We start from the raw sequence: 11,921 nt of genomic DNA, 5'->3' as shown, positions 1-11,921 counted from the left end.
ATCTAATCATCCATACTAGGACATGTGATAATTTAAACTGCTTTTTTAGACACACAACAGTTCTATATTCTGATACTTCGAGTAAATTCTTATATTGCCTTCACACCATGTGCACCACCCCAAGTATGATCCTGCACAAGTTGAATGCACTGAAAAGACCAATCGATTATCATGATATTTCTTAGGTACAGAAAATATATTTGAGTTGGCACATTTAAAATAGCATAGGGACTTGAGGTTTCCTTCACCAGCAGAGGAAACAAAAACACCAAAACTGCAGGAGAAAATGGACAGAAAAATGAAAAGAACAGTACTTACCACTTACTAGTTAGTGATAGAAGCAGAAGCTAGGGTAAGCTATGACCATTAAGCATAAACAAGTGCTCGGCTGGCAAGTATTATGACTGATCCATGACACAAATGCTTTAAATTGGAACAATGAAGGTATGCAGCTAGATGAACAGAAGTAATACCATAGGTTTTGGGGAATTTTAATGTCAATATAAGATATAGCACATATCAGAATGGGAATTCATGTTCAACCAATCCAGTATGTACACGAACAGTAGGTTTGCAAATACAACAATTGTTCTCTCAATCTCTCTACCTAAAATATTGAAAAAGATTTATTTCCCCAAAACATCCATTCATACTCCTTTCTTGAAGGCTTGCACTTGTGTTTAGCCTAATTTGGTTGCAAAGCTCGCTCCAAGATGTTTGCTCATAGACATCTCTTAATAATTCTTAGATGAGACAAAGGAAGGGGGAATGCTAGGCCTTCATTTACATCAAAAGCCCCAAGAAATTATAATCTGGGTTCCATTCTTACACTAGCCCTAGTTCTTCAGTGCTATCAATTGAAAACTTGTTACCAAGGAAAACTGTGCTCAGCCACTACGGGACTGCGATGAACTAGCTGGCCAGCTGCCATGACCAAAACAGCCAAATAGATTCCTAAGTAGGCGGCGAATCCGACCTTCACCGCCATCCACTTGGCCATCTCCCTCTGGCCACGTCACACGCCTTGGCCCAACTCCGTTACTGAAGCCGCCGTCCAGCTCAGTGTAGACGACCGGGAGCTGCTCTCTAGGCCCTCCGGCGAACCTCCCTACGGCGAATCCACCGCGTGGAAGTCGCCATATGGTGAGGCCAGCATCCGCCTCCGCATCTGGGGTGGCTGCGGCCGGAAGCTCTTGGCGGCAGACGGGGCAGGAATTGCGGAGCGAGAGCCAGGGAAGGATGCAGTCCTGGTGGTAGACGTGCTTGCACGGCATCTCCCGGCCGGCGGCGCCGGGCTCAAAGGCCTCCTGGCACACGGCACAGTGAGCACCACCTCCGGCCACCGTCACCGACGGCATGGACTCCACCGCAGCCTTTGACGCCGGCGGACGCGGAGCCGCCGCCTCCAGCCGCGAGAACTGGTCGAGCAGGCGGTGGAAACCGGACCCCATGAGGAGGTGCTGGACGTCACCGGGCAGCGGCCGCAGCCCTTCGCCCGCGCCGTCGTCGTAGTAGAGCTCGAACCCGGAAAGCGATCCGCCGCGGAGCACGATGACCGGGTTCATCGTCCCGCGCCGGCCGCTCCCGCCGCCGCCGCGCGGCGGCGGCTGCGTAAACTGCTCCAGGAAGCCGCCATCGCACTCCGGGCAGACGACGGTGGACGGAGATACCCTCACGAAGCGGCTGCAGCTGTAGCACCAGTAGGACACCGGAGACGACGCCATCCCCGAAATCGAAGACCCCGACCAAATCAGAGCCGGAAAACTCGCAGGCTCACTGCAGCCGCAAATCGAAGACGGCGGACAGACTCAGATCCAAGAAATTCCGGGGAGCGAGACGCCGAAATCCCCAAATCGAACGCCGCCGGTTTCGAATCGGGGCTTCGGGTGAGGGGAGACGACGACAGGGGAGGGGAATTGTGAGGGTGGGTGAGTGGGTGGGCCGGTTTTATGTGGGACGGCGTCTGCCGCAGCTGTGACGTCGCGGGTGACGGAGACTGCACGAGGAGGGCGGTGATTGGGAAGGTCACGCCGTTAGCCAGCTGCCGGAGGTGACGTTGACTGGTCTGCCGGCCGGGGAAGTCAAGGGGAAGAGGCGGGGAGTGGATCGGCGGCGGCGGCCGGCGGGCGGGGTGGGTTTAGCAAACTGCCGCGTGGATGGAAGGGAGACAGTTTTGACTTGAGCAGGGAAAGGCGTCAGGTTTACATTTATCGTGGTTTTGGTTTGACACCGGCCACCAGTTTAAAACTGAGAAACGCTACGATGGTGCAAGATCCTTCTGAACCTACCGAGTTTTTTTTTGTTAAACACTGTTCTTATCTATCAGTTGCCTGATTTTTTTAGTCCCTCCAGGCGATGTATCACCATATCTTGTTTTTACTTTTGGTGCATAATCAAAATCTGTGTTAAAGTTGTTGTGTCTGCTTCGAGTTTCTATCCGTTAAACAACCGTGCCTGCTCACCTTTTTTTTCTTGGTCATTAATTTTACACTTACTCCTATATATTAGGCGTCTAAATGTTGTTGCACAAGTAGAATATAATCATATCATTTTTTAACTACGGATTGACCTCTTGTGGTTTGTCATTTTAATTGCTAACGGGTAAATTTGACACCATTTGACTTTGTAAGTTGTCCTCTTTGATGTTAATTGTTTTTTTGTCATAATATATCATGTCTTTGTCTTTATCTAACTATATAAACAATTATAAATACTAATTATTTCTGTGCTAACATATAGTTGAGTTTTGTCCTTGCCTAGCTATAGAAACACTTAAAATTTGTTGATTTCTTTGGTATGAACATATACCATAATTTTGACCTTGTGTAACTATAGAAATATATATCTTTATTGTTTTTTCTGACAGCACAAACCAAATATTTTGTCATTGTTTGAGACTTTGAGGCGGTGGGCGGATGACTGGTCGTGTCCTCGCCGCTAGGACGGCCGGAGGAGGGATGGAAGCGACCATGCACAGGTGACGCCGGATGCGAGCAACAGTCACCAAAGGTTGGAGGCGATGATCCAGCCATTCAATCAACTTCGACGTCAGTAAAGGGTCTCATGAGAGATGATTACTTTTGAGGCACCTATAAATTAGCATCTCCCTTAGTTAAACTTGTGAATCGCAACCCATATTAACATATCGCAAACCAAAAAAAATGGACGCTGATACATTGAATTTCTTTGAATGTTAATTCAGTATCGGAACATTCATGGTTTGATATAATTTATTTGGTTAAATATGGAATAGCTTGACTTCGGAAAAAAAAATATTTATATTTTTTATAGAGATGTATCATGACTAAACACTCCGCATTCAACTCTGGTAAAAGTAAAGAAAATCACTTCAAATATTTATAGTTATATAAAACTATGGAAAACTTTTTCATCGTTGATTTGGCGATACCGATCATGTTTTTAAAATATATGTAATGGCCGACCAGGTTTCATAAGTTTAACCAGCTGTAATCCTAAAATAATCTACCTTCAATTGGAACCAAAGTGACTAAGGGGGTGTTTGGTTTGCCCCTCCTAAAATTTAGCCCTTATCACATCGAATGTTTGAACCTCCGTTCGGGGTATTAAATGTAGTCGAATTATAAAACTAATTTCTCAGCCGAAGATTAAAAAGTGAGACGAATCTAGTACAGTTGGTTGGGTCTATATTTCATACTCATATTTGAAAGTCAAACGCTTGATGTGATCCGGGCTAAACTTTAGTCCACAGAACCAAACACCCCCTAATTAACTCTTTGCTTTTTGTGGTCAACGTTCTCTTAAAAATTCCTTTCTGGCCCTTGAAATATATTGCCGTAAGGCATCCGCTTTTGCTTCTCGGCGAAAGCATATTCGCCGCTATAGATGGTTCTGCGAATGGTCGCCGTTGCTGCAACAACTTCGCTTCCAGTCACTTTCAAATCACTACTAGATGCTCATCGGCGAATACAGAGTCAAAAAGGTCTCCTTAAGCTATTATATTATTTTTTTCCCTTAATTATACGGCACATTTTCTGGTTAAACAAAAAAACCCGTAAACCAATTACTGTATTTTAAAAACCCCAGACCAATTGACCTTCACATGTACAGGAACAAAATAGCCAGATTCCAAAAGTCAATAAAGTTTGGCATGTGCTCCACGTCAGGGGTAGATAGGTCAGATCTACACAACGAACAAAGAAACTTCAGATGCTGTCATGCTCAATCAGTCATGAATACACGATACATAACTCCTTGTCTGCGAAGAAAGGGAGAGCTGACAAGAAGCTTCCTCCCCATTCCTTGTGGTCTAGCCACAGCCCACAGCCTCTGCTATTCCAAAGTCGATGAAGCAATTTCAACACCATCAACTGCAATCACACCCGGGCATTGGTCACAAATATAGATGTCTTGACGTTCAATTCAGAATAAAATGATATCACCTTCATTTTAGAAGAAAAATAATCGATACAAGACACATCTTTAAAAAACATGTCCATTCCCAATCACCAGGCTATGCGGAGGCTGCAAATGTCCATACTCCAAACTCCATAGACCATAGTCCAGCAATAGGTAGGCAAGGTAGCCAGTCCATTCCCACCTTCTCTATATATCCTCACAGCTCACTTGGCACAATTCACAAAGGAACGATCAAGATATTTTGCTCTTCTAGAAGAATAACAAACAGAAATTTATATAATATTAAATGTAGATGTAGCTTCTGTTTCCAAGGTCCCTATCCAGAAGTCAATGCCTAACCAGCCCCAGTTTCAACATGCAAGCAACAGAGAAATATAAGATACAAGATTTCAGTTTCAGAGTTATTAGTGTATATTGCACAACAATTCAGGCAGATTTGATGTTAATAATATCAAATTCATCCAAAGTGCCGAGGTGTTCATCCCCCCAACACCAGTAACAGCCCTATCACCTTTTGGTGTGAAAGGCACCATATATGAACACCCCAGAAACGCAACTGATCAAAACATGTTATTACTGCAAGATTCAGATTGAAGCACGATGTGGTTCAAGTGCGACATAGAATTTACGAAGCATCTGTTGTACAATAACTTGTTACTCACAAACTTGAATAAATGAGAAGAAATCAGGCTAATTTGAACAGACCTAACAAAAGCAAGGAGCTAACCAGTCTTCATAATGACATAAAACCTGAGAAAAGGACATGTTGAAGACAGTAAGACACATGCATCTTAAGAGCATTATTAGCATAAGCAGCACACATAATGTGCATAAAATTAATTCGAGCGGACAGAGTAGCTAGGCAAAGACTAACTTAAGTATACAGTATCATCTAAATATGGTAGATACATAGCATAGGTGATCAGCTATAAGGTCGGATTTCACATGAGGAACATAAACATGACAGCTGTGTGCAGTATCATCTAAGTAGATAAGATCAGTTGTATGATCAGATTTCACATGAGGAACATAAACATGACAACGGCCAGCCTCGTACAGGAAATATGGTTTATTGACGAAGGGAGGTGCCAGCTGCTCTAACTAGTAACTAATGCATCCTATGCCAAATGTAAGTCATTTTAGGATTCGATCAGGTAAAGCTTTTGTTAACTGGTCCATCAAATATTAAAAGTGGTACATATTGACCACCGTGGCCGTGACGCTGTCGTCGTCGGCGGATCTCATCGCGGCCTCCGCCTCTTCGAGAGGCAACTCCGCATCCCCGGCCATGGCAGCAGCAGCAGGGCGTCCGCGCCGCAGTCCATACCTCGCGAGTTGCGGAGTACTCGAAGCCCTTTTCCCTCCTCCCTACAACACATTCCTAGCAGCACGGCTCACTGGCTCAGCGGCGCGAGAGGCAGGACACAGACCGAGCTCACTGCTGCCATCCCATCCCCTCCCTCCACGGCGCTCGTGGATGCAAATGAACAGTCGAAACGAACAGCCGAAACAGAGAGGGAAGAAAAGGCCCTGGGCCGTGTCAGAAAACCTAACCTGACCCGGTGCAGCACGGGCCGTTCCGGCCCACGGAGCAACCGCTGCGTGGGCCCGAACAACCTAGTAATTTCCAGAGAGATCCGTCCCTATCCCCAACCTTCCTACCACCACCACGTGGTGTGAGTGTGACGGCATTTGGCGTTTTGGCTATACAAGAGTCATCATCATCATCGCTTCCCAATATCCAGAAGTGTAAGTATCTCGCGTCGCCGCGATCGAACACACACATCACCAGCTTTGGGAGCCGCTGAGAGAAACCGGACGCGCGGTGGTTTGCTTTCGCCGGAAGCGCCGTCGGATTAAGAAGCATAAAGGGAGGAGGACAGATGGCGGGGGATCGGCTGAGCTGGGCGGGGCTGCTCAAATGGAGCCTCTCCTACGTCGACGGGGCGGGACCCTCTCGCGCCGTCAGGTAAGGGAATGTTGGATTGCTGGCGAGAAGTCAGCGCATGTCTGCTTTTCTCTTTGTAGACGTGGCTGAAGCGCGTGTTGGTTTTCGGTGGTGCCAATCAACAGAGAGGAGGAGCGGCGGTGGCTGGCGGACGCGGTGGAGCAGCACATGATGATGGACGTGGTGAGCCGGATGAGGGAGATTGCGCTGCTCATGAGCACCCCGCCCGCCGTCCTGGAGGCGCAGGGCATCACCCACGACGACATCGAAGGTATGGGTCAATTATATTGCATGATTGCAGGATGCATTTCCCACATCTCCTGCTTAAATTCGCTGAACACGCATGCTAGTGTTGGCTTCTACGCTTAGATCTTTCAGTTTTAGCGTTGCAAGTTTAGTATTAAAACTATGAATTTCAGTTAACACATAACAGCGTTTGTAGTCCAACGGTTAGGATAATTGCCTTCCAAGCAATAGACCCGGGTTCGACTCCCGGCAGACGCAAATTTTTTTGTTATTCTGGCTCATAATTTCAACTCTAGTCTGGCCCAAATTGCTTCAAAGTAATGGTTATAGATGTGGAATTGGGCAGGCATTTTTTTTTTGTTATTCTGGCTCATAATTTCAACTCTAGCCTACCCCAATTTGCTTTGTTATTGTTGTTCCGCTTTACATCAAGGAACAGTAACGCTTAGACAAATGACCCTCCCTTTACCAAAAAATATGAAAAGATTGGTGGAGATATATTTCTATGCGGCTTTTCGTTGTACTTGTGTTCTTCTTACCTGATTGTTTGAAGAACTGACATCTATCTAATGGTTATACGCATAGGCATGTTTTGAGCCCTGTTGAGTGTAACAATCTGCAAGTTGAGGGGAAGCAGATTACAGTCTGCCTATATAATCTAGAATGTTGTTTCAACTTGCAGATTGTAACAGCCTTCAAGCTGACTATGTGGACCTTAGTTGCATTTAGTTTCAGATGTCATTTCTCATACCTGATGAATACTGATCTGCATGCTTCGGAAAATTCCAGATTTGCTGAGTGAGCTGCAGGTGCATGTTGAGTCTATCGACATGGCAAATGGTATGTCCCAGATTCATGTTCAATTTTTCCCATGTTTTGTTATCATTTCATTTATATTTCACAAAATCTCATGTTTCATATCTCAATTTGCAATCGACTTCTAGTTTTATGGCCGTAATCTTTGTTTAACCCCACCCTTACCTCAATATGGTTTCAGTTGTGATATACAATACAAAATGGTACCTCCTTTGTGGGATTCTTGAGGGTCCTTGATGTGGATGGCTCCTTGGGGCCAGACTTTTGCACAATTACAAATCATATGATAGAAGTCTTCATAGCTATCTGATATGTGTTATGAGTGTGTGTCCATTAGAATTCGCCTACTCCTAGTGTCAGGTCGTAATTTCTGCTTGCATTAAGGTTTATGAACATATTTCATTCATACATACAGGAACTCAAATTATTTACTTTTAAGTGAAATCTACAATTCCATATGTAGGAGACAATGGTAGCACTTGGAGGCATGCATTCTTGGTGTTGAACTGAATACATTCACATCATTGGGTGATTCAAAATGACATTCGTAGTTTCTTTTGAGGTGGCTAAACAAATGGATGGAGGCAACTATAGTGGTATTTGGCAATAGAACATTGTTATTCAGGTGAATTCTCAGCTTCCCCTTTCAATATGCTACCGTGCAACCTTTTTCAAGGGGAGCTGATCCATTAGAATAAACATAATTGACTGAACGATGAACTGATTGTTCACAATGAAGCAATAATAGCCACGAGTCTAATTTAAAATATCCATCATGTGAAACTATCATTTTTTATACTCACAGTTTGTTATTTGGATGACTTATTTTGCCATTTCTATGTGGTGCTCTAGATTTGCATTCTGTTGGTGGGTTGGTTCCAGTTATCAAGTACCTCAGAAATTCTAATGCTCGTATCCGAGCGAAGGCAGCTGATGTGGTAACAACAGTGGTTCAGAACAATCCGACCAGCCAGCAGTTGGTCATGGAAGCTAGTGGGTTTGAACCTCTCTTATCCAATTTCAGATCAGATCCTGACCTTACTGCTCGGATAAAAGCTCTTGGTGCACTATCTTGTAAGTGTTTTGTCCACATTTTTAGATGGACATAGTATATATTACATCCTAAATTGACATGTCTAATTATGCCCTCATTAAATATTCAGCTCTGATTCGAAACAACAAACCAGGAGTTTCTGCATTTCGTTTAGCCAACGGATATAGTGGACTAAGAGATGCATTGAATTCAGAAAGTGCAAGGTTTCAGAGGTAACACAATTGATTCGAAATCCTGAGGTGATGTTTTTTGGAAAAATGCCTTGCCTTCATGTTATTTGACTGAGGTGTTTTTGGTCTTTTTTTTGTGTGTGTCTATCAGGAAAGCATTGAGTCTGACTCACTATCTGCTCAGCGAAAGCCATTCAGATTGTTCAGTATTTGCACAGTTAGGTTTCCCCCACCTTATGATGCGTTTGGCATCCAGCGATGACTCCGGTGTTCGAGAGGCAGCATTAGGGGGCTTGCTTGAGCTTGCAAGGGACACGACACTTGGAAATAGGAATCTACTAGCAGAACATGACAGGTTACGAAGGCTTCTCCGTGGACGTATGGAAAGCATAAGGACGATGACTCCTGAAGATTTGGATGCTGCACGAGAAGAGCGGCAGCTTGTTGACTCACTTTGGATCACATGCTACCATGAACCCTCCATGCTCCGCAATGAAGGGCTCCTTGTTCTGCCTGGGGAGGAATCCTTTGAGCAACCTCCTGATGTGGCTGGTAGATTGTTCGAGCCAATGCGCCGAGCTTCTGCTAGGAGGGCACCCCCTGCTGAGAGATCAGACCCAAGGGATGAAACTGGGGGAGGAATGGTTTTGCTTTTAGGTGGTCCAGCACAAGATGGTAGATCAAACTCCCCCAATCACTGATCTTTCTGGGCGGTGAGGCCGTGCGTTAGGAATGGAGAAATGAAGCAAACCGTACTGCTGCCTTGTAATAATTATATAAGTTGCTTCGAACAACATTATGTAATGTGTAATTAGGATTTAGGGACCTGGCATCCAGTCTCAAATAAGTAAATACTACGTTGTGTTTATGCTTGTATAGTATTAGTGGCTCCCAATCATGTTATATACTTGTACATGTGTTTGTTCGACGTTGAGTAAACAGTGTGAATGCTAAACATTACATCCATTAAATCTAAGTAGCACAACATTTCTACTTTCATGGTAGCATCAAATAGACCAACACATGCATTTGTAGGAAACTCTTGGATGTTTGCTTCTGCAAATCTGGGCAACTATGAATCTGTGATCAATCAATTCTGTTCCTTTGATCTCAGACCATATATCGCTCTCGATTATGTAGACTCACTCTAACCAGCTGCAGCCATGCAGCTTCTTCATGCGCCGTCTCTTTGCCAGCCTCTTCATCTTCATAACATCATCTTGTCTGCCTACACTTGCCAGCGAGTCCGAGAGTAGGAGGCAACTTGCTGCATTGGCCGGCTCGACGGTTAGCAGGTGGGACGCAGCCAGCTCGGCAAGCTTGATGTCGCCATGGCTCCGGCATGCCCCCAGCAACGCCCCCCAAACGAAGCAGTCAGGCCCCAGGGGCATGGCTTTGATGAAATCATAAGCCTCGGCGAGCCAGCCGGCTCGGCCAAGCAAATGCACCATGCATGCACAATGCTCCAGCCTCGGCTCGATGCCGTGTTCTTCCTGCATGGCGCGGTACAGGCCCTTCCCGAGCTCCACCATGCCGGCGTAGCTGCAAACCGTCAGAGCGGCGGTGAACGTCAGGTGATCCGGCCTTGCTCCGTCGCACAGCATCCGGTTGAAGAGACCGATGGCTTCTTGGCAGTGACCGGAATTCGCCAGCCCGAAGATCATGGAATTCCATGTCACCGTGCTTCTTTCCGACATCTTGTCAAACAGCCTGCGGGCTTCGACCACAAACCCGCTCTTCGTGTACATATCTACTAGAGCACTGCTCACATTGAGCTCCTGTTCGACGCCGGTCACCACGGCGTAGGCGTGGACTTCCTTGCCACGCTTCACGTCAGCAACATTGGCGAACGCAGGCAGGATGCTGGCAATCGTGGCCGAGCTCGGCAGGACAGGGTTGGCAGTGGTCATCATTCTCCGGAACAGCACGCGCGCCCTGGCATACTGGAAGTTCAGCACCGAGCCGGATACAAGCGATGTCCAAGTGACCACGTCCGGCTGGAACCCGTCCACCTCCATGGCGCCGACCAATTTTGTGGCCATTTGGTCGTCGCCGGCCAGTGCAAAACCGGAGACGACGGCGTTCCATGTCACCAGGTCGGGGCACAGGCACTGGCCCCGCATTTTGATAGCCAGCACCAGTGCGCGCTCCGGGAGGGCGTGGCGCGCGTAGCATGCGACCAGCGCGTTCCAGGCGACGAGGTCATCCCTACTCGGCATTTCGTCGAACACCCTCTGGGCACTCGCGACAAGGCCACATTTGGCGTACATGTCGAGAAGCGCGGTGGCGGCGACGGCGTCGGAGGCGAGGGACGGGAACCGGGTGAGGACGAGCGCGTGGATTAGGCGGCCGGAAGAGGCGTTTCCGAGGCGCGCGCAGGCGCGGAGTGCCGTGGGGACGGCCGCGCGGTGCAGCTCTACCACGCCCCTGTCGCCGCGTCGTAGGTGGGTGAAGAGAAGGTGGAGGACGCGGCCGTGGCGGCCTTGCCGGGAAGCGTTCATCAGCTGCTTCATCCATGAGCTGGTGGTTGTCGTGCGTGCGCACATGAGCCCTACGCCTCTACCTCATCTGTCATCTCACGTTCATGTTCATCCATGTCCATGAATCTTAGACATGGAGCTTGAAGCCGATCGAAGTGATGCACCTTTTGCAAACAGGGATGGAGGCATAAAAAAAGTTTACGAGGAATTGAACTAAACTCTGCAGTATGTAATCTACTTCTACGTTACATTGTATATATTTTAGATTAGAAAAGGTTACATCGTATATATTTTAGATTAGAGAAGCTCCATAAGATCGGCGTAGGGGCTCGAGTTCGGCCCGCCGTGGACCCGTGGTACCGAGAGTAGTTAACTAGTTATTAGTTGGTAAACATGTGACGATCCTACAGTTCTAATGTTAATCCCTGATGTATTTTCTTCACGAGCATTGTGCATTAGGGCCTGTTTGGATTTCAGCGGCTAAAAATTAGAACTATGTTTAGATGCTAATTAGATGATCAATGGCTAACCTCTACTATATTTAAATCTGAGTTTCTTGTGTGTCATCTCATGGTCGAGGATTCGAACTCTACTCGCTTGTATAAAAAGCAGAGATCTTTACTATATTTTAAGTGTGAGAGCGAATAAAATTTTCCTCCTACGTGAAATATAAAAAAGGGGTGTAAATGATTTGAACTCACCTCACTCAGTATAATGTATAAATAACTTGGCTTCTACCGTTACAGTTTATATATGTTTATATTATATAAAGATATCATAAATATATATATATATATACTAATAATTTT

General features: G+C 46.2%; 3 protein-coding genes, 1 long non-coding RNA gene and 1 other non-coding gene across 5 annotated transcripts; 2 read left to right on the top strand and 3 right to left on the bottom strand.

Annotated features, from left to right (window-relative positions):
* Positions 1–573: 573 nt before the first annotated feature.
* On the bottom strand, positions 574–1,897 carry LOC100216907 (putative RING zinc finger domain superfamily protein). Its single transcript, NM_001143293.1, has one exon. The coding sequence runs from the start codon at positions 1,722–1,724 to the stop codon at positions 888–890; it is 837 nt and encodes a 278-aa protein (NP_001136765.1). The 5' UTR covers positions 1,725–1,897; the 3' UTR covers positions 574–887.
* A 2,056-nt stretch (positions 1,898–3,953) lies between these two features.
* On the bottom strand, positions 3,954–5,909 carry LOC109943141 (uncharacterized). Its single transcript, XR_002265829.3, has 2 exons — positions 4,422–5,909; positions 3,954–4,349 (listed from the first exon to the last, which is right to left on the bottom strand). It is a non-coding gene; the product is annotated as an uncharacterized lncRNA (long non-coding RNA).
* Positions 5,910–6,172: 263 nt separating this feature from the next.
* On the top strand, positions 6,173–9,504 carry LOC100275241 (uncharacterized). Its single transcript, NM_001149376.1, is given in 6 exon segments — positions 6,173–6,367; positions 6,472–6,617; positions 7,382–7,432; positions 8,261–8,482; positions 8,572–8,674; positions 8,784–9,504. Coding segments are annotated over 6 exon segments (1,158 nt in total). The 5' UTR covers positions 6,173–6,281; the 3' UTR covers positions 9,334–9,504.
* Positions 6,779–6,850, top strand: TRNAG-UCC (transfer RNA glycine (anticodon UCC)). The gene has a single exon. It is a non-coding gene; the product is annotated as a tRNA-Gly (tRNA).
* A 47-nt stretch (positions 9,505–9,551) lies between the features above and the next one.
* LOC100280408 (pentatricopeptide repeat protein PPR868-14) lies at positions 9,552–11,520 on the bottom strand. The gene has a single exon (NM_001153331.1). The coding sequence runs from the start codon at positions 11,176–11,178 to the stop codon at positions 9,775–9,777; it is 1,404 nt and encodes a 467-aa protein (NP_001146803.1). The 5' UTR covers positions 11,179–11,520; the 3' UTR covers positions 9,552–9,774.
* Positions 11,521–11,921: the final 401 nt, after the last annotated feature.

Source organism: Zea mays, chromosome 1 (genome assembly GCF_902167145.1).
Source record: "Zea mays cultivar B73 chromosome 1, Zm-B73-REFERENCE-NAM-5.0, whole genome shotgun sequence".
Taxonomy (NCBI): Eukaryota; Viridiplantae; Streptophyta; class Magnoliopsida; order Poales; family Poaceae; genus Zea; species Zea mays.
This window is presented reverse-complemented; position numbering and strand designations above follow the sequence as displayed.

What these genes read in the sequence shown, in the direction of transcription:
- LOC100216907 (NM_001143293.1), bottom strand. Translation starts at nt 1,724, where the DNA reads ATGGCGTCGTCTCCGGTGTCCTACTGGTGCTACAGCTGCAGCCGCTTC.
- LOC100280408 (NM_001153331.1), bottom strand. Translation starts at nt 11,178, where the DNA reads ATGTGCGCACGCACGACAACCACCAGCTCATGGATGAAGCAGCTGATG.